The 24,320-nt window shown below is 41.0% G+C and overlaps 1 protein-coding gene across 1 annotated transcript; it reads left to right on the forward strand.

Annotated features, from left to right (window-relative positions):
• Positions 1-245: 245 nt before the first annotated feature.
• Positions 246-24,210, forward strand: PWP1 (PWP1 homolog, endonuclein). The gene is made up of 15 exons (XM_015068834.3): positions 246-460; positions 2,954-3,012; positions 3,381-3,565; positions 5,122-5,207; positions 5,308-5,404; positions 10,752-10,862; positions 11,705-11,835; positions 12,456-12,517; positions 17,739-17,835; positions 18,498-18,559; positions 19,988-20,099; positions 21,668-21,758; positions 21,849-21,970; positions 22,958-23,063; positions 23,851-24,210. The coding sequence occupies exons 1-15, from the start codon at positions 389-391 to the stop codon at positions 23,958-23,960; spliced, it is 1,503 nt and encodes a 500-aa protein (XP_014924320.1). The 5' UTR covers positions 246-388; the 3' UTR covers positions 23,961-24,210.
• The last annotated feature ends 110 nt before the right edge of the window (positions 24,211-24,320 follow it).

A 24,320-nucleotide genomic window follows, 5' to 3' on the forward strand; every position in this document is an offset into this window, starting at 1 on the left:
GGAACTTCAGGCAAAATAAAGAGCTATGAAAATCCGCCTCTGACCCCTACAGCTCCAGTTTTATTTATTGCCTCCATGAAGCCTGCAGAGACCGTCCCACGCGGAACAGTCCTAAAAAGCCCATTCAGGTCACACAGCGCGACCCACCCACGTGGAGTCCCCTCCCGGCTGCTTCCGCTTCCACCCCTCTCCCCGCCCCTTTCCCATTCGGCGCCCTGGAATGACGTCAGAAGTGGGCGCGAACTCGCGGAAACCAGAGCCCGCGCGTGCGCCGTGCGCAGGCAGCGCACCCGGGCTTGGGCGCTGAGCGTGCCGGCTGGGAGTCGGCGGGAGGCCCAGTGCTGCTGGGGGCGAGTCTGTACCGTGAGGTGCCCTTGAGCTGAAGACCATGAACCGCAGCCGCCAGGTGACGTGCGTGGCCTGGGTCCGCTGCGGCGTGGCCAAAGAGACTCCGGACAAGGTGAGGCCTGGTCGCTGGAAGGTAGGGGGAGCGGCCTCTTCGCGGCATCCTCGGTCAGCCCCGCCTGGAGAACCGGGACCCTCTGCATGCGGACTTGGCCTGGCTGCTGTGACTGGACGGGGTGAGGCCGGCTTTGGCCTGATTGTCGTGAGGAGGCCTGAGGCTCCCCAGGCCTGGGAGTTGGGGGCCGCGCCCCCTCACGGTCCCCTCCCCCGAGTCCAGCCCCACCCCCGAATTGGCCGGCACGTGGACCTCCTCGGTGGGAGGAGGGCGGGGTGTTCCTCAGAGTGGGAAATCTCCCCAAAGCCTTCTTGACAGCACCCTGGCTTCGCGCACACCCCAGTGCGTTTTCAGGCATAACGGGAAGAGGGAGCACGTGTGTGAAACCACTTTCCACTCCTGCGTTCGGAGGAGTGAGCGGGGATGAGAGGTGTAGGTTAGGAAAACTGGTGTGGAGACCATGATGCCGTGAGGCCCGGAGTTGAATGAGGAATTTTCTGCAGCGATCCAAGTGAGATGTTGATGGCGGCAGTGGGGGATGAGAGGTAAACGTGACACATTATGAAGGAAAGACCTACAGAAGTTCCAGAATGAGCCTGTAGTGGAGGTATGACTTAAGTTGTTCAACTGATACTGACAAGTGCTTTCTGCGTTTTGGGCATTGTTCAGGGTCTGGAGATAGGCATAAACAAAACAGAAAGATTCCCGTCCTTTATGGAGTTGACAAGTGCATATATGTCAGTGGGAGTAAAGGAAGGGGCGGGGCGTTGGATTGAATGTAATTGGGCCGGTGATGACCAGAGATGAGAAGTGAAAGGAATGTAAGTGGCTGGGACGTCCAATTAACAGGAATGAGGGATTGGAATAGTCCCCGGGAGGTGTAAATTCCACTAAGGCACAGACTTGCTTGTTTTATTCACCAGTGTTTGGCTCCAGTGCATATTTATAACGGGGCCGGAAAATGATCTCATTAGAAGTTATTGAAGGAGGTAATAGTTGTTAGTAAAAAGGGATATATAGGCTTTTAAAGGCTATACGAGTTCCAAACATGTCAACATACTGGAACCACTTGGGGGCGCTTCAAAAAATACTGATGCCTAAGATGTCTGGCTGGCTCAATTGGTGGAGCATGCGACTCTTGATCTCAGGGTCATGAGTTCAAGCGCCCCCCACCCCCTATTGGGCACAGAGCTTACTTTAAAAATACCGATGCCTGTGCCCCACTCCCAAATACGTGATGTAATTGGTTTGGAGTGTTCAAAGATTTCCCCCATGTGATTCTAATTGCCAACATGTTTGGGAACTGCTTGAAGAGGTTATAGGTAGAAGAGGTGAGTTTATGCTACAAAATCCCAGAGAAACCCAGATCAATGAGAATAATTAGAAAAATAAGTATCTTAAAAGGGGGGGGGGCGGTGCCTGGCTGTCTCAGTCCGTTAAGAGTCCGACTTCAGCTCAGGTCATGCTTTCGCAGTCCATGAGTTTTTGAGCCCCTCGTCGGGCTCTGTGCTGACAGCTCAGAGCCTGGAGCCTGCTTCGGATTCTGCGTCTCCTCTCTCTCTGCCTCTCCCCCACTAACACTCTGTCTCTCAAAAATAAATAATCGTTAAAAAAAAAAAGAAAGAAAAAGAATTATCTTTTAGTTAAACTTAAAAACCCTTGGTTTCTGGAACAATGGAATGTCACCCCTCGAGGATTTCCATATTACTAGAGGTGGTTTAGTGCAAACTGAGTGAGTGACTGATTCATACAAGGATCCCTACCATAAGCTGAGCATTGAACTATATGCATAAACACACAATGACAAGTTGGTTTCTGTCTTCAGGGAGTTTACAGTTTAGCACTGATGGGGTATTTTAAAAGGTACTGAAGCACTGATTAGGCGAAAAACTGCAGTTTTGAAGAGAATGATTCCAATTTTGTACAGGATCTCCCAAGTGGAGAGGGTCTTAAAGGCAGCTAGAAAGATGGAACTGGAGTGTGGGGCTAGAGAAGGGAGAGTTTGGGGTAATCAGTTTGTAAGTGGTAGCTTTAGTCTTCAGAATGAATGAGCTTCACAAGAAAGCAACAGCATGATGAGTGAATCGTTGGCAGTGAGAACCAGAAAATGAGCAGGGGAGCAAGGCAAGGATGGTTTGTTTAGGAATACCCACAGGGAAAATGAGAAGTAACCAAGAAGAAAACAGAATAATTAAAAGAAATGAGATGGGCTATCATAGAAGTCAGTTTATGCAAGTCAGTCTTTTTTGGAAAGTCTGGGAAGAGGTAGACTGAGCATAATTTTTTTTAACAGTTTGAGGTAGGAAAGGATTTAATTACATAAAGACATGTGAAAACTCCCATTTACAGTGAATTTAGAGAGTCTAGATTGAAGTTTAATTCTTGATGTCTTTTGAAGTTATATTTTACATTAGTTTGCAAACTTCTTTGTAATTCAGAGATTTAGAATGATTTCCTTAGCCATGTCTCAATGAAATGTTTGCTCTCTTACAGGTAGAGCTTAGTAAAGAAGAAGTAAAACGTCTCATTGCTGAAGCAAAGGAAAAATTACAGTAAGTTTAAGATTGTTGATAATCTGGGGTGCCTGGATGGCTCAGTCGGTTAAGCATCTGACTTCGGCTCAGGTCATGATCTCACAGTTTGTGAGTTCAAGCCCCGCATTGTGCTCTGTGCTGACAGCTCGGAGCCTGGAGCCTGCTTCGGATTCTGTGTCTCCTTCTCTCTCTGCCCCTCTTCAACTTGTGCTCTGTCTCTCTATGTCTCTCAAAAAATAAAAAAATAAAAAGATTGTTGATAATCTACTTTAGGTAGACTTTAAAGTCTAGGTGAAGTGGAAGTCTTAAACAGTGATGACAGGTGGTCTTGTTATTGAATGGTACCATTTGGGTGATTTCTTTATCTTTTTGTTTCCTTGGCATAGAGAAGAAGGTGGCAGTGATGAAGAGGAGACAGGCGATCCTTCGGAAGATGGCATGCAGAGTGCACGTACCCAGGCACGACCAAGGGAACCCCTGGAAGATGGTGACCCAGAGGACGACAGGACGTTGGATGACGATGAACTGGCCGAGTATGACCTAGATAAATATGATGAGGAAGGTGACCCAGGTTAGAATTCACTCACTTCTTCTGGTTTTTAATCACAAGCTTCGTGTATTAGATCATGCTTCTAGTGTTGCAGACTTTCACTGTGAGATTTCGTTGTCCTTTATGCCAGTTAAATAATCTGGCTCAAGGCTCGGGAAGATCGTGTGTTTCCTAAACTAGTTTAGAAAATAAGTTAACCCACTAATTTAAAATCTAAAAAAAAACACAGTATCATATATTTTATTGTAAGTAGTGAATATAACCCGTACCTTGGGTTGGGGGATGGGCAAAATGGGTGAAGGGGAGTGGGAGATACAGGCTTCCAGTTATGGAATGAATAAGTCATGGGGAGGGGGATGAAAGTTACAGCATAGGGAATATAGTCGCAGGTACTATAATAGCATTGTATGCTGACCGTCAGTAGCTACACTTGTGAGCATGGCATGATGTATAAGAGATGGGAAATCCCTGTGTTGTACACCTGAACCTAATGTAATACTGTGTTTCCACTATACCTGAATGAGTCTCTTTGTGTTAATGAGAGAGGAGTTATTACCCCCATTTTACAGAGAAAACTGAGGCTTACACAGATGAAGTAACATTACCAGTGTGACACAGCTGCTGAACAGTGGAGCTGAGGGTTGAACATTCTCTTGCTCTAAAGCCTTTATTCTCTCCGTGTACTTCATTAGATGCAGAGAATAGTGTTTTCCTTCGGACTCGGGGTTGTGGGCCCCTAACCTTGCTCCCATCCTGCTAGGACAGAGTGCCATGGGAATACAAAGAAAGGAAGAGCTAACCCAACCTGCAGAAATGGCATTCAGAAACTGCTTCCTCATTATCCCCACACTATGTGGACTGTTCGCTCTTTCTCATCCAGTTGAAATTCCCATGTCTGTTGCCGGTCAAATGTTCAAGACTGAATCGTCCTCTTCCTTAAAGTAGCTTCCCCCAGCAATTAGAGTATCTTTCTTCTCCTGAGTTTTCCATTATTTGGGGTGTACTCTGTGTCACCCTTGCAGATAATGCCATAAGAGAATGCCAGTTGGAAGTACGTTTAGTGGAAAAGGCACAGTAGTGGTTCTTTCAGAGTCATATGGCAAATTAGCATATCCGCAGTTCTCAGAAATCTTGCAATAAAGAAGCCCATTTAACTTTGTGAAACTCATCATTTTTTAAATTTGATTTGGCCAGGCCACCCTTATTTGTATCAATTCTAGTGTTTTAGGGTAATTTTATCTCCACATTTTCAAGGCCACCTCTCTGTAGCACTTTTTAATAATGACTACAAGGAGCAAGTTAGAGAATCTGAGCAGAGTTGTAATATTTTCTGAGAGCTTCACAGTTTAATTCTTTTATTGGAACATTGTGAATACCAAGACTATCAGATACGCAGTCCAAGATCACATATAAATGGCTTTTAAATTCCTGTTGATTACTCAGTATTTCCTTTCCTGACTAGGGATGATCCAGTTAGTTATGAAATAGACAGTTGGAGTTTAGTCTAAATATTGGATACTGTAGGAGAATGCTTTCGTCAAAATGACTTACTGGTTTCAATTTATGAATTTTTACAGATACTGAAACTCTTGGTGAGTCTCTTTTGGGTCTTACAGTCTATGGAAGTAACGATCAAGATCCTTATGTTACTCTGAAGGATACGGTAAATACTTACATGGCTTTTCTAATTATGCTTCTTAGTAAGTCTTTGGGAACCTTACCAAATATATGCTTCTAGTTAATGACTTTTTCTTCCCACTTAGGAACAATATGAACGTGAAGATTTCTTGATCAAGCCCAGTGACAATCTCATAGTCTGTGGCAGAGCTGAACAAGACCAGTGCAATTTAGAGGTGCATGGTAAGTGGGGGACATCGCTTGCAGAAAGGTCCTCTAAGATTAAAATAATCACTATAATAGTTACTATTATGAGTTTTTAGGTGCCAGGTCCTGCTAGATTTCGTTTCAGTTACGTGGTTAATTACATATAGTCTACAGAAATTCTGGTCATTGTGCCTGGGCGTGTGTGGTCTGGTCTGTCACTTTGGTATCTGGCTTTATTTATGGAAATAGGTCTCCTGGAAGGTGCTAATGGGGTTTTAAAATCTTTTATCTGAACGTTTTTGCCAGTTTTTCACTCCCCTTCTCCCATCCTCCCCCCACCCCCCACTGGAGAAAACCTAGAAGTAAAACAGAATGAAAATGCAGGAAACAATTATAGTCTCATTACCCTATGGTAACTTGTTGCCCTGGTTTTTTACTGCATTCTCTTTTTTGGGTATTTTCTCTCTATGTGGTAAAGATTACCTTCAAAAGACAGGTTTTTATCCTACTTTCCACAGTCAACTCAAATATTTCCCTTTTTGCAAAACATTTTATTTCTTCACAATAATTCAGTGCTAAAGTCTCCATTCCTCTGGTCACCTTTCCCAGTTCAAGGAATGTTTGTACCACTGCCAGAGGTGAATGCTTTGAATCTGAAGTAGGCACTGACTTGAATTTTTCATTTTCATTTGGATTTTTGTATCAGATGTATTTAATGTTGATATTTATTCAACAAACATTAAATAACTGTTTTCTAAAAAAAAGACCTTCAAGATGTCTACAGTATTCTGCCTCTAGATTTTCCCTTTTGTTTTTCTTGCCCCTTTTCCCGTGCACACATCCTCAGACATGTCTGTCCTTCTCCAACAGTCTTCTATTCATCTGTCTTTAAAATTCGAAGCTCTACAGATACTATTAGGCGAAGGCCTTTTATTATAGGAAACATAGCTGTATAGCTCAAAAATTAAAATCTTTAGGGCACCTGGGTGGCTCAGTTGGTTAAGCATCCAACTCTTGGTTTCAGCTCAGGTTGTGATCTCACGGTTCCTGAGTTCAAGGCCCACCTCAGGGTCTGCACTGACAGTACAGAGCTGGCTTGGAATTCTCTCTCTCTCTCTCTCTGCCCTTCCATCTCTCTCTAAATAAATAAATACACACACACACACACACACACACACACTAACTTAAAAGAAAATTAGGGGTGTCTGAGTGGCTCAGTCAGTTATGTGTCTGACTTGGTTTCGGCTCAGGCCATGGTCTCACGGTTTGTGAGTCCAAGCCCCACATTGGGTTCTGTGCTGATGGCGCAGAGCCTGCTTGGGATTCTCTCTCCTCTCTCTTTGACCCTCCCCCACTTGAACGCACATGCTCTCCCTCACTCTCTCTGTCTCTCAAAAGTAAACATTTTAAAATATATGTATTTTTTAAAAATTAAGATCTTTATGTTTAATGTTTTTTGACATCTTCTAGGTTACTTTGTCACTTAGTCGATTTCGTAGCTTGGATTTCTGGAACTCTTTAAGGCTGCCTGCAGGAAGCCTGTAGATTAAGCCATTTTAATCCCATAGCCCATTGTGGATCTATTTATAAAATGAAAAGGCTTTAAATAGCAGATACCTCAGTGTGAAGTTATTCTTCTAATGATCTTTGATCTTTATGTATTTCAAATGAAAACCATGTTGGTGAAATTTTTAAAAGACCATTTTTTTTTTAAATGTCGGCTCTGTGCAGCTATATCTCGCCATCTCTCTCTCTCTCTTTTTAAGACCAATTCTAATTTCAGAAAATTGAAACTGTTCGCATTTGCCATCGATTTTTATACATTCTGTGTGAGCTTACTGGAGTCATTCCTTTGAATTTAGTATCAGGAGTTAAGTTAAATAAAGCAGTTGCATTCCCTCTTCCTTCTAAGCTAGGTCAATAAGGATATATTTTATTTGGATTTGGTTGGATCTCCAAATTATTCAGCATATCTCTAATCAAGAATGAGTTCAAGGGGCGCCTGAGTGGCTCAGTCAGTTAAGTGTCCAGCTTTGGCTTAGGTCATGATCTCGTGGTTCGTGAGTTGGAGCCCCACAGTGGGCTCTCTGCCATCAGTGCAGAGCCTGCTTCAGATCCTCTCTGTCCCCTTCTCTCTCTGCACCTCCCCTGCTCATGCACATGTGCTCTCTTTCTCTCAAAAATAAACATTAAAAAAAAAAAAAGAATTCAAAATTGCACTCTAACGCTGATCTGAATGTTGATTTGACATGGTTAAAAGAAGATTGTTTTGAAGCAGCCTTATCCTTTTTATCTAAAATGTAAGCTGAGTACATTGACCATAGTTGAGATTCTTGCAGGATCACAAGCTTATCATTTTGAACATATATCTCAATGTGAAGTCATATGGAAGTCACATGACATGGAATCTGCTGTTCCCAGGATCTATCCCAGATGCAGAAGTTTGAGGACTTTTTTCTTTTTTAATTTAAATTCCAGTTAATATACAGTATAATATTAGTTTCAGGTATACAATATAGTGATTCAACGCTTCCATATAATACCTGGTGCTCATCACCACAAGTGAACTCTTTAATCCCCATCACCTATTTTACCCTTTCTCCCCACCCCCCCCCCTCTGCTAACCATCACTTTGTTCTCTGTAGTTAAGAGTCTTGGTTTGTCTCTCTTTTTTCTCTGTTGCTCATTTGTTTTATTTCTTAAATTCCACGTATGAGTGAAGTCATACAGTATTTGTCTTTCTCCATCTGACATATTTCATTTAGCATGATGCTGTCTAGCTCCATCCATGTCACTGCAAATGGCAAGATTTCATTCTTTTTTGTGGTGGGGTAATGTTCTATTGTGTGTCACACTCTACATCTTTTGGGTTTTTTAAGTTTATTTTGAGCGAGGGAGGGGCAGAGAGAGGGAGAGAGAGAATCCCAAGCAGGCTCCGTGCTATCAACACAGCCCTCTGCGGGGACTCAGTCTCACAAAACGTGAGATCATGAGTTGAAATCAAGAGTCAGACTCTCAACCGACTGAGCCACTCAGGTGCCCCTATACCATATCTTTTTTATCCATTCATCAGTCAGTGGACACTTGAGCCGTTTACATAATTTGGCTATTGTAGATAATGCTGCTATAAACAAGAGGTGTTATAAATAATAAGAATTCACCATAGCTGCACTTTCAGTTTCATGGAGGAAGACTTTATTAATTATAAGGAAAAGGAAGTATAAGTAAACAAGAGGGAGAGAATTACAGTAAACAAAGAGGGAGAGGTATAGAGAACAGAGAAGGCTTAACACATCAAGTCGGGTACTTATAATAGCCAACCTTCTGGCTGGGGAAGCCCAGCGGTGAATAGCCTGGTTGGAGTCCCAATTGAGGTTCCTGGGCAGAGTGTCCCCCAGGTGAGATTTCCAACTAGCTGCTCCCTAGGGGCAATATATATATATATATATATATATATATATATATATATATATATATATACACACACATACATACATACATACACACACACACATACACCACTCGGGTGTGATTTATGTTTAGTCATTAAGTTTGCCTAAGTGCAGTCCCAAGTAAGCTGTTTCTTCCTGTTTCTCTTATGGTATCAACAATCTTAGGAGCCCAGGTGTCTGCATATTCCTCTTCCCTCCCTGATCCATTCCAGGGGGACAGGCTGGTCTGGCTCAGGGAAGAATGTGAGGCACGTTAATCCCTCTTAGTGTCAGGAACAGAAGGGCCAGTTTTGATCCTGAGGCCAGATACAGAGTGTAAGCCAACTAAGCCCCCATGACTGTGTATGTGCGGCTCCAGGCGGAAATGCATAAGTCACACAACATCTGTACAGAACACCAGGGTGCATGTATGTATCACTTTGTATTAGTATTTTTGTTTTCTTTGGGTAAATACCTAGTAGTGCGATTGCTGGATCATAGTAGGGTAACTCTATTTTTAACTTTTTGAGGAACCTCCACACTGTTTTCCAGAGCGGCTGCACCAGTTTGCATTCCCACCAACAGTGCAAGAGGTTCTCCTTTCTCCACATCCTCGCCAGTACCTGTTGTTTCTTACATCATTGTTTGGCCATTCTTACAGGTGTGAGGTGATATCTCATTGTAGTTTTGATTTGCATTTCCCTGATGATCAGTGATGTTGAGCATCGTTCCATAGGTCTGTTGGTCATCTGGATGTCTTTGGAAAAACATCTGTTCATCTCTTCTCCCCATTTTTAATTTGGGTTATTTGCTTTTTGGTGTTGAGTTTTACAAGTTCTTTATATATTTTGGATACTAACCCTTTATCTGATACGTCATTTGCAAATACCTTCTCTCATTCTGTAGGTCGCTTTGTAGTTTGTTTTTTTTGTTGTTTGTTTGTTTTTTAGAGAGGGCAAGAGTGGGGAGAGGGTAAGAGAGAGAGAATCTTAAGCAGCCTCCACTCTTAGTGCGGAGTCCAACACGGGGCTCATTCCCACAATCCTGGGATTATGACCTGAGCCAGAATCAAGAGTTGGACGCTCAACCAACTGAGCCACCCAGGTGCCCCTGCTTTTTAGTTTTGTTGATTATTTCCTTTGCTGTGCAGAAGCTTTTTATTTTGATGTAGTCCCAGTAGTTTATTTTTGGTTTTGTTTCCCTTGCCTCTGGAGACATACCTAGAAAGTGGTCTGAGGAATCTTTTTAAAAAATCCTTGGCCTCTCTCAGTAATGCTTCTTTCTAATAAAAAGCATATTTGGAGGAATTTCTGATTGGGTTCTATTTTATCAGTGTTTCATTATATAATTTTTGAAAGACTTTTTAGTCACTGATTTTAACAGTATTTTTTGCTCCTTAACAGTATAACTGCGAATGATAAGGAGCTGATTCTTTTAGTTGTCCGATTCCAATAGTAGTCTCAAGAGCTTTATTTACATTGTTGGTCTCTAAATATTAAAGAAGCAATTTAAAAAATAAAAGTAATTTTCGACAAGCTTTGAGATTTCTAAGTACGAGTTCTTTCTCTCCAGTATTATTTTCTGTTTCTTCTTATAAGCAGATAGACCTCTAAAAGATCGTAATGAAGTACTCCCTACGGAGCCCTTATGAGTGTTTTCTGTAGCGGGCAGACCGGAAGGTAGGACCGTGTGAACAGTGCGCATGCAGAGTGCTCAGGCAGATGTCCATTCTCTGTCCTTGCTCCTGGCTTCTTGGAGCACACCAGATGACAGGAATATATGAGATTTGCACAAGTTTTGCTGAGCAGTAACAATTTTGGAGGCTCCTTTTAATGCCATCAAATGTGTCTCACTTTAAGCCCATGGCTCCGGTAGGTTTAATAGGGAGAGTCTGTTCAGTGGGATGTGATTTCTTATTCTCATGCGATAGAGTCTCATCCCAATATTTTCAGTTTATAATCAGGAAGAAGATTCTTTTTATGTGCATCATGATATACTGCTGTCTGCATACCCTCTAAGCGTGGAATGGCTGAATTTTGATCCTAGCCCAGATGATTCTACAGGTAACTAGAACAACTCAGATGGCTCAGTGTTTCCTGGTCCTGTATGTGATTCCATAGCATAAGTCATGTGTCCTGTGTGAATGTTTTCACAGTTGATGATTTTTTATGAAGTTAATGTTACTTTATGAAGTTACATAGTTCTTAAAACACAATCACTTAGTTGTTTTGAGTCTGCATGTGTCTGGACATCAGATAAAAAAGAGGTGGCTGCTCCACTGAGGGCAGAAGAACAGGGCCTGACAGCATTAGCCTCTGTAGAACTGGGTGAAGTTTAAAAAAAAAAAAAAGCCCAGCATAAAATAGCATGAAGTGTCCAGGAGTTCAATGGCGTGACTGTTTTCAGAAAACATCAAGTAAAACCAAAATGAAGAGAGAATTAGGTTCTCATGTTGGTGTTTTTGGCCACAGCTGCACATTACTAGTTGCACCCCCTTCTCCCTAAGAAAGGTGAAATCTGGTAATACTCCTACCTTACATCTTGTTGGCCAAGCTTATTCACATTCGTCATCTGATTAGATCTTCCTCCTCACAACACGGGTGGAGGTGGCAGAGGGTTTTTGTTCTCCTGACTTAAGTGAGGACCCTGGGCCAAGAGACTGAGCCCTCGTTATTCAAATTATTGTCTAAGGACCAGCAGCACAGTATTGACATCACCTGGGAACTGGTCAGAAATGCAGACCTAGGGCCCCCCACTCAAGAATTTCTGAAACAGAATATGGATTTTAACAATATTCAGGTGGTAACACATGCATATGGAAGTCTGAGAGAAACCACTCTGAGCCGTTAGTCTGCAGTACAGTATTTTTAATTATTTAAATCAAACACCTCGTTTCCTCCTGTAGGAAATTACATTGCTGTGGGAAATATGACTCCTGTTATTGAAGTGTGGGACCTTGATATAGTGGACTCTTTAGAGCCAGTCTTCACACTTGGAAGTAAACTGTCAAAAAAGAAGAAAAAGAAAGGAAAGAAGGTAAACAAGTTAATTACTTAAAACAACAATGACAGAGATAAATTTACTGGTTGGGGGGACAAAGAGAGCATACACTTTTTCAGTTAGACACTTTGGTGGAACAGGACAGATAGTTATGTAGTTACTGTAGTTTCTGGTTTCAAAAAGCCCGTCCAAGGAAAAACTGATCTCTGATTCCACAAAGCTTCCATTGGTACCTTATACATCCTTACACAAAACAGTTTACTTACTCTTTGGTTATGATCCTTTTTGATAGGTGGTAACTATTCGTGCTAATATGCTGGTTTTGAACTTTTGAAAAATTTCTATTTAGCCTTTAGTATATTGAATTCCAAATACCCATGGTATTAATTCCTGTAGCTTTGAAAACTTGACTTTGGGGGTGGGGGGTGATATTTATAGAACTGTACCACCTAGATTAAGAATGACTACAGTTTCTCTTCTGTAAGGAGTATTTATCATGGGTCTCTAATAGGAAGACAAGGTATTTCTTTATCTAGGTCTTCAAGCAAGTTTGCTTAAGATGGAACAATAACCTTAAGATTGAAAGAATCTTTCAAATTAACCCATCAATTACAGGGGGCACTTTAATACAAAAAGTAACTAAACAATTATTACAGAGTTCCTCAGCAGAGGGGCATACTGATGCTGTCCTGGACCTTTCTTGGAATAAGCTGATCAGGTAAAAAGCAATAACATTTGGAGGATTGTTAGAGACTGTAACCACTGTCCTCTCACCTCATGCCTACACCTGTGTCTGTGTTGTGCGTTGGGGGGTCTCTGTGTCCATGTCTTCTTTCCCTTTCCTGCAGTAGGTCCACTTGAAGGCAAGAGCTCTGTTGTCTGTATCCTTGCGGCCCCCACACCACCTGCCAGCTCTACGCTTGGTGGGCATTCGGGCTCGCTACATACGTGGCGAGCAGGTGCCCTCTCCAACACCACTGGAAAAATTGTGTGTGTTGCGGCACCCACGGTGCCAAACTGTATCTCTTCCTGGGAGACGTTGCCCTCACTTCATTTAGTTTTCACAAAATCTCACCCACATTTGTTAAAACTTATGTAATTGTGGTAAAATATACATAATATTTACCATTTTTAACTATGTTTTAAGTGTATGGTTTATTGTTATGCAGCCATCATCGCCATCCAACTCCAGAACTTTTTTCGTCTTCCGAAACAGAAGCTATGTGCCCTTGAAACCAGCTCTCCATTCTGGCCACCCCCAAGCCCTACGACCCATCACTCTACTGTGTGTCTCTGAATTGACTCCTCCGATTACCTCATACGGGTGGAATCCCGGGACCTGCCCTTTTGTGACTGGCTTCTTTCACTTAGCGTGAGGTCATCCATGTTGTAGCATGTGGCCAGCTTTCCCTCCTCTTTAAGGCTGAATGATACTCCATTGTACATATAGCCCACATTTTGTTTGTCCATAATTCTGTCCATGGACACTTGGGTTGCTTCTACCTCCTGGCTGTTGTGAATAATGCTGCTGTTTTGCACATTGGTGTAAATAACATGGGTGTACCAATATGTGTTTTCAGTCCCAGATTTCAATTCTTTTGAGTATATACCCAAAAGTGAAATTGCTGGATCATGTGGCAATTCTGTTTACCTTTTTGAGGACCACTCTTCAAGTGCTTATTGGCCACTTGTATATCTTTGGAGAGATGCTGACTCAAGTCCTTTGCCCCATTTTTGAATTGAGTTGTTAGGGTTTTTTTTTATTGAGTTGTAATTCTTTATTCTGGATAGAATCCCTCATCAGATTTACGATTTGCAAATATTTCCCCCCATCTGGTGGATTGCCTTTAACTCCTTTGATAGTGTTCTTTGATGCACAGTTTTTAATTTTGATGTAGTCCATTTATTTTTACTTTTGTTGCCTGTGCATTTAGTGTTCTATCCAAGAAGTCTTTGCCAAATCCTTGTCATGAAGCTTTTCCCTTAAAAGTTTTACAGTCTTGGGCGCCTGGGTGGCTCAGTCCATTAAGCATCTGACTTCGGCTCAGGTCATGATCTCACGGTTCACGAGTTCGAGCCCTGGGTCAGGCCCTTTGCTGACAGCTCAGAGCCTGGAGCCTGTTTCGGATTCTGTGTCTCCCTCTCTTTCTGCCCCTCCCCCACTCATTCATTTTTCTCTCTCTCTCTCTCAAAAATAAATAAAAACGTTAAAAATTAAAAAAAAAAGTTTTACAGTCTTAGCTCTTGGGTTTAGGTGTCTGACCCATTTTGAGTTAATTGTTACATATGGTTTAAGGTAAGAGTTCCACTTACTTCTTTTGCATGTTTCATCTGCATATCCTTTATATTCATCCTTAACAGTTACCCCAAAAGACCATTTTCCTAATAGCATGGTCGGCTTGAGGGGCTACTAAGGCAAAGAAGGTAAGCATTAGGTTGAGAGGTAAAAACAAACTGGGTTGTCCGAGGCACATTTTCTTAGCATTTCTATTACACAGGATACTTTGGAATTGTGAGCATTCTGGGGAGGATCCCAGCGTGCTAGCTTATCAAGGGACATCTGCATCTCGTTTGTGTTCGGACCTCTTTAGAGTTAGAACCTTTTGGTGAAATGGACCCAAGAAAGTTATGTAGGTTAGTATCTCCCAAACTTAACCTGCCAGTCAGAATCTTCTGGGTGACCCTTTAAGGTACCAGTTTCTAGGCTCTCATCCTCTCAAGATTGAGTCAGATCTGGAGCAAGGGACCAAAAATCTGTTGTGCTTTGTTTTATTTTGTTTCTGAAAGCTTCTCCAGGCTTTGTCTAAATTGGGCCTGTTCCTGATGAATGGGTAGATAAATAAGAGATCGAATATGAGTGTACCGTGCTTTGAGGAACCTGCTCATTTACAGATCTGAGCTGTCACAGTAATTACAAAAACTAAATTTTTATTATATAGCAGCTGTTACTTTGGGTAACTGGAAGTTTGTTCTGATGGAACAGCCCCTCATCATCAAGCTGATTCCACAGTCCCTGTCCCCAGCCACGGTGGCTCCCTTTTCCCGCTCACATTCTGCCAGCCCCCCCTGCTCCTGTCCCGCCCCGTCTGCGCTCACGTCTCCCTCACTGCAGTGCCTCATGTGTCTTCATCCCGAAACTCTTCTGCTTTCTCCATCTTATTTTAGACCTGGGTCTTCCTTTACCCTTTCTTTACCAAAACGGTGCAGAATGCTTTTAAATACTTTCCATCTCCTGGTGCATAGGGTTTGGGATCATGGTGAAGAACAACATGCTGATGTTGTCTTTGTTGGGGACCTTGGTTTCTCCTAAAATGCTCCCAGTGACCAAATGCATGTTCTCTGCTCGTACTCTTATTGAAGAGTGCTCTTCTTGGGAATGGGTAGCAATTGGGAGTTTTGTGGGGGTGTTTATTTTTAAGCCTCATACAAGAAGAATTTTAATGTGGAAGGAACCTCAGATGTTTGAGAAAGGACTGGGATGAGAAACAAATGTACCGTAAAATTCTTAACTTTCTGCTGTTGGCAATCATTGAATATAAATAAAATATTGGGAATTTAACATTTAGTCTGTGACATGCCAAGGACTTAAAACATTAATGGCTTGTTTATGGGACTTAATGTTAGAAGGTTTGAAATTCATTGAGTAGGGGAAAAAGCTAACATGATCTGAATACACATGATCATCTTAAAGAGAACCCTACCCGTGTCACTCAAATGGGAGTAATAAAACTGAAAGCAGTTTGTATAATGGAAATACTTCTTGAGGAAATAATATCCAAAAATGAACCCATTGACATTTTAACAGCATACTAGTTTTCTGAACAAATACTACTATCACTAATGACTTGATTCTGTATCAAGCCATGTCAAACTAGATATTGAAGAATGAGCTTTCAATTTCAGGAATATCTATATTTTTACAAGGAGAAAAGGCAGGCAACTAACATCAGGGGCCTACTGTATTCTGGTCATTCAGCCATGTGCTTGAATAGTAATAACTTTAAATTGATTGTAGCATTCTCATTGGTAGGCAAGGGGGTGTGACTGACTTTTAAGTCTTTAGCTAAGTCTTATAGCTAATAAATGGCAGCACCAGAAATCCGTCTCAGGTTTCCTGGGCTCCAAGCCTGTGTTCACTTGTAGAACGACATTATTAGTGCTTGATCCCTAAGAGATAGGCAAATTGGTTTTTCCTATTAATAGCATTTAATGCTTTTTTTGTAAAAAAAAAAGTTGAGGTATAAATTTACATGTCCTAAAATTCACTCTTTAAAGTGTGCAATTCAGTGATTTGGAGTATATTCCCAAAGTTGTACAACGATCACCACTGTCTAATTCCCTAACATTTTTATCCAAAGAGCAATCCAAACCATTAACAGTCATTCCTCATTCTCTTGTCCTTCCAGCCCCTGGCAACCACTGATCTTTCTGTCTCTATGGATTTGACTGTTCTGGGCATTCCTAGAAATGGAATCATACCATATGTGGCCTTCTGGGTCTGGATTCTGTTACTTTGTATAATCTGTTCAAGGTCCATCCTATTGTAGCATTTATCAGTACATCATTCCTTTTTATTGCTGAATAATATTCTCTTGTGTGGATATACCATATTTTGTGTATGCATTCACCAGTTAATAGACATTGGTTTGTATTTGCCCTTTGCCTATTATGAATAATGCTACTGTAAACATTCATGAACAGATTTTTGCACAGACCTGTGTTTTCATTTTCTAGGATATATACCTAATTGCTAGGACATATGATAATGTGTGTACCGTTTACATTCCCACCAGCAAGGTAGCGAATTTTTCTGTTTTGCTGGCACTTCTTGTTTGTCTTTCTCGTTACAGTCATCCTGTGAGTATGATGGTATCCCATGTTTTCATTTCCCTAGTGAACAACTTTTCACATGCTCACCGGCTATATAGATCTTTCGAGAAATGTCTGTTCATATTCTTTGCCCATATTCTAATTGTGTTATTTGTCTTCTATTTAGTTGAGAGTTCTTTATATTTTCTAGAATCAAGTCCTTTATTATCAGATATATGATTTACAAATATTTTCTCCCATTCTGTGGATTGTCTTTTCAATTTCTTGATGGTATCATTTGCAATACAAAAGTTTTTCATGTTGATGATGTTTCATTTATTTATACCTTTTGTTGCTTAGGCTTTTTGTGTCATATCTGAGAAACCATTGCCTAACCCAGGGTGCAAAGATTTATACCTCTTTTCTTCTGAGAGTTCTATAGTTTTAGCTCTTACATTGGCAGGTCCATGATCTCTTCTGAGTACAGTGTGAGATAGGGGTCTAACTTCATTCTTTTGTGTGGGGATATCCAGTTGTCCCTGAACTATTTGTTGAAAATACTGTTCTTTTCCCCACTGACCAGTGAATGATACGAACCTTCTTGTCAGAAACAAATGACCATAAGTTTGAGGGTTCATTCTTCATTCTATTCTGTTCACCTGTGTGTCTGTCCTTACGCCAGTAGCACATTGTTAGGATTATTGTGGCTTTTCAGTCCATTTTGAAATCCAAACTGTGAGCTTATCAATTTTGCTCTTCTTTTCCAAGATCATTTTGGCTATTCTGAGTCCCTTGCATTTTCATATGCATTGAAAAACCAGCTTGTTCATTTTCTGCCAAAAAAAAAAAAAAGTTTGCAGGGATTTTGAAAGGGATTAATTGAACCTAGATCAGTGTGTAGATGGCAGAATTTCTGTCTTAGCAACATTGTCTTCCAATCCATGAACATGGGATATCTTTCCATTCATCTAGATACTCTTTCTTTCAGTAATCTTTAGTTTTTTAAATTTGAATTCTTTTTAAAATGTATTCTTAAGTGTTTCATTTGTCGTTATTGAAAATGGGATTCTTACATTTAGTGCTCTTGACTTTAAAAAAAGATTACCTGATTTTTCTCCTCCCTTTCTCAGAAACGTGTTGGCAAGTGCATCAGCTGACAACACTGTAATTCTGTGGGATATGTCCTTGGGGAAACCAGCAGCTAGCCTTGCCGTACACACAGACAAGGTATGGTGATTGAGTGGATAAAATGGATTCTAAAAAAATCTGGGACACATATTGGCTACAAATAATCCCAAACATTTATGTATGGCATTTTGTGAATTACAGAATGCTTTGACATACTGTCTTAGTGGATCCTCACAGAGCCCCGTATGATATAATTAATTACCCACCTTAGCGATGCAGACATGAAGACAAAAAGATGAAGTGACTGGAAACACTAGTACATTATAGCATGTTTACCGAGACCCTAAAAAGAGACAGGGGTGTCAGTCACCAGATGAGGTTAAAGAATGTAACAGATGTGTTACTGCAGAACTCGGAGATCTAATGTGCTGGTGTACATTGTGGGGCTTCCAGAGTGTGTGGAGTTGTCCAGGTAAGCTTGGCCACTCCCTGTTTTGTTCTGCACATATTTAGCATTTGAGGGACATGTGCATTCTGTGAAACACAACTTGAGAAATGCTGCATTATGTCTTTTAAGTGACTGCTTTTATTTGAAAATATGTTTTGTCCTTTTGACTATGTAGTACGTTTGTTTCTTTAAATAGTACTGCGTTTCAAAGGAAAAATTTATGGAAACATTGCCAAATTGATTCTGTTGAGTATTAAGCAGTTTTACCAAAACCAAACAAACATAGATCTGTTTTTATGTTTCCTTCTTTTAGGTCCAGACTCTGCAGTTTCATCCATTTGAAGCACAGACTCTGATTTCTGGATCCTATGATAAGTAAGAAAACACTGTAGGAGTTATCCCTGTTGTTTATATCCTCTTGATATGATTTAAAAAGTATCACTTGATGCTCAGAATATATTACTGAGTGTTTAAACTTTTATTAATACTTAGTTTTCCCTTTCAACTTTGGTTCTTCCAGTCTGCATGGGAATGTGTTTTTGTCATAATAATGTAGTTCCTAACTAGCAGCTACTTTGATTTTTAGAGGGTGTATGAGTTAGCCATTGCTATGAAACAAGCTATCCCAAAATTCAGTGACTTAAAATAATAAACATTTATTTCCTATACCACTGCAACATTGAGCTAATCTAGGCTAGATTCAGTCGGAGGTCTGCTAATCTTGGCTTGTTTTGGTAGGGCCATGAAGATTCATCTCTCCTTGTGTTTCACATCCTCGTGGGACCAGTGGGCTAGCCCACACATGTTCTCAGGCTGAGGTCAGAAGCTTAAGCAGGGATACCAGGCCTCTTGAGACCTAGGCTCAGAACTAGTATACTTCTGTCTTGCTTTCTTGGCCGAATGAGATCACATGGAGCAGGAAATGAACTCTGCCTTTATGGAAGGATTCCAACATTATTGACCGAGGGCATGGATTTAGGGAGAGGTGAAGAGTTAGACCCATTACAGTCCATCACAGACGGTTTCTAGTCATGTGTCTGCATCTTTTTATGGATTGGGTCTGAAGGTAGAGATAGCTAATAGAAGCAGAAACCAATTAGCAGTCTTTGATTCCTCCTTCTTTTTCTTTTTTTTTTAATCTATTTTGAGAGAGAGCGAGTGAGCCCAAGCAAGTGTACTTGGGGAAGGAGCAGAGAGAGAGGCAGAGAGATAATCCCAAGCAGGTTCCACACTATCAGCGTGAAGCCCGACGTGGGGCTCATACCCACAAACCAAGAGATCATGACCTGAGTCAAAGTCAGATGCTTAACTGACTAAGCCACCCAGGAGCCCCAGGGTCCTTATTTTTTTGAAGAGTGATAGGTTTATATTTTTTGGTTGGGATTCATTCAGAATCACAAAGGTGTATCCATTAGCTTCCCCCAGCACAGAAACCTACTTGTAGAGAGTAAATGTAGCTCAAACATGGGTTATCTGGCTCTGAGCACTGCTGGGAAAGGGGAAATTAAGAAGTTGTCCTGTCTTTTGCAGATAGGATTCATCTTGTAAGTGGAGGGTTCAGCCTGGAGACAGTTAAGGCTACTGTGATATCCAGAGCCACCAATGCCTTCAAGTGATAGAACCAGAGTCTGCCAGTTAGTGAAAATCAGTTCCTCTTTTCTGCTTTTAGAACCTTAAAACTGTCTGTAAATAATTGGATCTCGAGTTTGCAGGGTTGTTTTATTACCATTTCATTATAAACAAACATACAACATATAGAAGAATTGAACTCTTAAAACCCTGACTTTGCTTGTCTGTGTTCAGGTCAGTGGCTTTGTATGACTGCCGAAGTCCAGATGAAAGCCATCGGATGTGGCGTTTCAGTGGGCAGATTGAGAGAGTGACTTGGAATCACTTTTCACCTTGTCATTTTTTGGTAAGACTACATACTACTGTTTTGCTTATCCAGGTTGCTAATGACTTATTTTTTTAAGTTTATTATTTAGAGAGAGAGAGAGACTATGGGGGGAGGGGCAGAGAGAGAGAGAGAGGGAGGGAGGGAGGGAGAATCCCAAGCAGGCTCCACACTGCCAGCACAGAGCCTAATGCAATGCAGGGCTTGAACTTAAGAACCTTGAGATTATGACCTAAGTGCAAACCAAGAGTCGGACGCTCAACTGACTGAGCCACGTAGGCTAGGCGCCCTAGTAACGACTCATTTTAATTCCACTGTAGAGAGAATTTCTGAAAAGCTTTTTCTGTTGTTTTCTTGAGTAGGCTCCATGTCCAACATGGGGCTTGACCTCATAACCCTGAGATCAAGAGTTGGCATGCTCTGCCCGCTCAGCCTGCCCTGTTTTTCTGTATTAATCTTGTGAAGTATTTAGATCTAAAGATAAAAATAATATTCCACTGACATTTCAATCCATGGAGAAATAACATCCCAGCTTTCATCCAGAAGATTAAAGAAAGTGTGGCACATCCATATAGTTCCTAACTTTCGTAAAGTACATATCTGGTGCATTATAAATGAGAGAAAAACCGCTTTCTTAAACATGTGGACAGTTTTAATAAGGTTCCTGAAACAGTGATTCTGAGAACATTTAATCTCAAAGGTGCTCAGAGGTGCAGTGTCGCTCCCAGCTGTTACCTGAAGCCAGACTCCACTTAACTATGATCGGGAGTGAGGTCCCAGTTGTATTTGAATGCCGTATTGTACATTGGCTCTCGACACTCCAGCACACATTTCCTGAGGTTATTTGCTGACAAGTTGTCCTTGGTACTAAAATCACAAATATTTAGGAAGATGGGAAGGGATTACAATAAAATGGTGTAACCACCTTCCCACGCCTCCCAAGGATGAGACTTCTGTCCTCTTCTGTTTTTGTCCCCTTCCGCAGCCCTGGCTTCAAGACTGAGTCACTTGTCCTTTTTTTCTCCTTTTCCTCTAATGGCTCTTTTGCCCTCAGCCCATATATAGGCTCAAGTCTCTCCCATCCTTGACTAGGTCTGTCTCTACCTAGTCTGTCCCTTTCTTGGAAGTGTAACAACCCCCTGCTGCCTTCCAGTCCTTAGCAGATTAAACCTTTCCACCAAAATGTTGACACCATTCATCACTTTTCTTCAGAAACACAATTTCCTTGGCTCCTCTGACCTTTGTTATGCCCTCTTCCCTCTGATTCTTCTGTGAGTTCCTCCTCAACATGTACCTTAAATGACTGTGCCCCCCCCCACCCCAGGCCTCTGTTCTCTTGGATCTCACCTCTGCTTCCACATCTCTAACTGTAGTCCATACCATGACCAGCACTTTGTCCTCATACCCAACTGCAGAGTTGTCTAAGAGGTGGATTAATTCACGTAGGAACAAATTCAGCTTGTCCACAAGTAAATTTTGTAATAAGCTCCTCAGGTAATAGCTGGGTTTCATTGTAACTTACATTGTTCACCCATTGCTAAGTTTTATTGCCACGTAGCATGACCTTGCCCATCTTCTACTCTTTCCAGGCCAGCACAGATGACGGCTTTGTGTATAATTTGGATGCACGCTCAGATAAGCCAGTTTTTACACTCAATGCACACAATGATGAAATCTCCGGTAAGCAAGAATAGTGTTTCATTTCTTGTAACTTAATGGTAAAGTAAATCTTTATGTCAGAGTCTGAACTGATCTTTTATCTTCCTTCAGGTCTTGATCTAAGTAGTCAAATCAAGGGCTGTCTTGTGACAGCATCAGCAGACAAATATGTGAAAATCTGGGACATATTAGGAGACAGGCCAAGTCTGGTTCACTCTAGAGACATGAAAATGGTAAGACTCTCTCTGGGCATTTTTTCTGCTTTTGACCTGTATTGTCATCTTTCCCTAGGAATCACTGCATTAAAGAATGTGGATTTGTTGGGAAGTTAATTTTGAGCTTAGTTCAATTTGGTGCCAGGTTTATGACTTAATCTTTGATTTCCCCTATCTGGCTCCTTTCCCACCTGACATGATTAACAGTTGCTTGGTAAGAAGAGTGGAAAGAGGCTTGTCTGGGACTCAAGTGGAATGGCCACGGTTTTCTTTTTTTAACTCTAAATTGAGGACCATCCCAGGAAAGCTTGGACCGTTAGGGCATTGCAGCTATTAGGGTCAGCTTATTTAAGCACTGCCTCTTTGCATAACTAGTTTTGACTACACTGAAATTGATTAGCATGTAGTAGGAAAAATTCAGAAATAACCGAATTCATTTAGCAAATATTTAAATGCCAGGCACTGAGTTATATAATTGCATATGCAGATGTTTACAAACGTATGTGAGAAGGTAGGTTACAGACATGTAACTACATGGTACTATCCTATGCTTATATTTGAATGCTTAAGTCCTTACGAGACCTTGTCCCAAAACATGATGGTGATTATCTTAGTGATTTTTATACTTTTTCGTGTTTATATTTTCCATAATGTATATGCATTACCTAGTAATAAAGGTAAATAAGAAGTTTAAAAAATGATTCAGTGGTGACCCATAATAACATCGTTGCTTAAAAGGGAAAATAAAGTTTCTGGGAATACTGAGCAGATTAGAGACCTGAGTGCACATATCCTCACAGAACAGCCGTATCATGCCAAACTTGTCTGGCTTCATTTTGTAATATTCCTTCCACCTTGACTCTGAACTACTTCATAGGCTTAAAAGAGATACCGGTGAATTGGTTCTCTGTTACCATTCAGATAGGTTCATATAGATAGGAACAGGGCTTTACATTGGGGTTTTTTGGAAAGACTGAAATCATTAACCTTCTGTTTTCTTCCCAGGGAGTTCTCTTCTGTTCTTCCTGTTGCCCCGATTTGCCATTTATTTATGCTTTTGGAGGTCAGAAGGAAGGACTTCGGGTCTGGGATATAAGCACAGTCTCATCAGGTAAGAATCTTAATTTCCTTTTTCTGAACGAGTTCTCTGTGGGCTAACACAGAGTGTGTGGCTCGAGTATATTCGGTAGATCCAGTGTTCATCCTGTAATATAGTCTGCTTGGGAAATAGACGAGATCACATTTAATTTGGAGATGTTCATATTCACAAATAAATTTGTCTTCATAATTTAAATGTAAACTGCTTTAAAAATATTTTATGACAAAATTTGAATTTCTAGAAAAGCTGGAAGGAAATGTGACATGGTCTCAAAGAACAGCCCTCCCCTTTCCAGTGTGAATCATCTGCCTTTTCTCAACTACTTCGTACAAAGTCCTGCCTTCCTCAAGAGACCACTCACCTCCCTTCAGGGGAACCTGGCCGCTTATTTATTATTTGGAGTTAATCTGGTTTGTCCTATAAACACAGAAGACATAGCTCCACTGATTCCTGAATCTTCCATGTAGAGAAAAGGTCCTAAATCCATAAAAAGTTCTCTGCTGGTTATGATACAGAGAAAGATGAAAGAAGAGACACTTTATCAAGGTGGATTACATAATCCAGGACAAGACAAAACACAGAATAAATGGTAGACCGATCTAAAACGCGATTAACATTCAGAATGTTACCTTGGACTTCTTGGTAATTTCATTTCCCGTTTATAAAGCATTAAATATATTTTCATAAACTAATTTCCACACTAGGGCAGAGAATCATACTGTTAATCTCTACATCTCTATTTTATATTATAGGTTCTTAATTTTCTGATCTGGTAATTTCTTAACTATTTGTGTTTTAGTAAATGAAGCATTTGGAAGACGAGAGAGGCTTGTTCTCGGCAATACAAGAAGTTCATCTATTAGTGGCCCTTTTGGGAGCAGGAGCTCAGACACACCAATGGAGTCTTAATGAGGATCGTAAACTTTTTATTACTTTAACTCCGTTTTTTAAAAAGCTAGCCTAAAAACATCCATGTATGGCTACGGCCATGTAGTGACTGAAACAAATTTCATCTCCTACTGCCAGACATTCTCCTGCAGCTATGGGGGCAGCACAAACAGGGTTGATCTTTGTGCTTGCCTTTTAAATGTGGTGTTTAGGGCTCCCACTGCATTTCTTAAAGAGGGTAATAAAAACAAAAAAAGTCTTTAAAAAATAATTCCTTAAATATGCCATCTGTCATAGGTAACCTAGGTTTGTAAAATAGTCATTTATGGAATTTTAGAAGAACAGTGATTTGGCCAAGATTTCACACTAGCCATGAACACC

The sequence above is a fragment of the Acinonyx jubatus genome, chromosome B4, assembly GCF_027475565.1.
Source record: "Acinonyx jubatus isolate Ajub_Pintada_27869175 chromosome B4, VMU_Ajub_asm_v1.0, whole genome shotgun sequence".
Lineage (NCBI taxonomy): Eukaryota > Metazoa > Chordata > Mammalia > Carnivora > Felidae > Acinonyx > Acinonyx jubatus.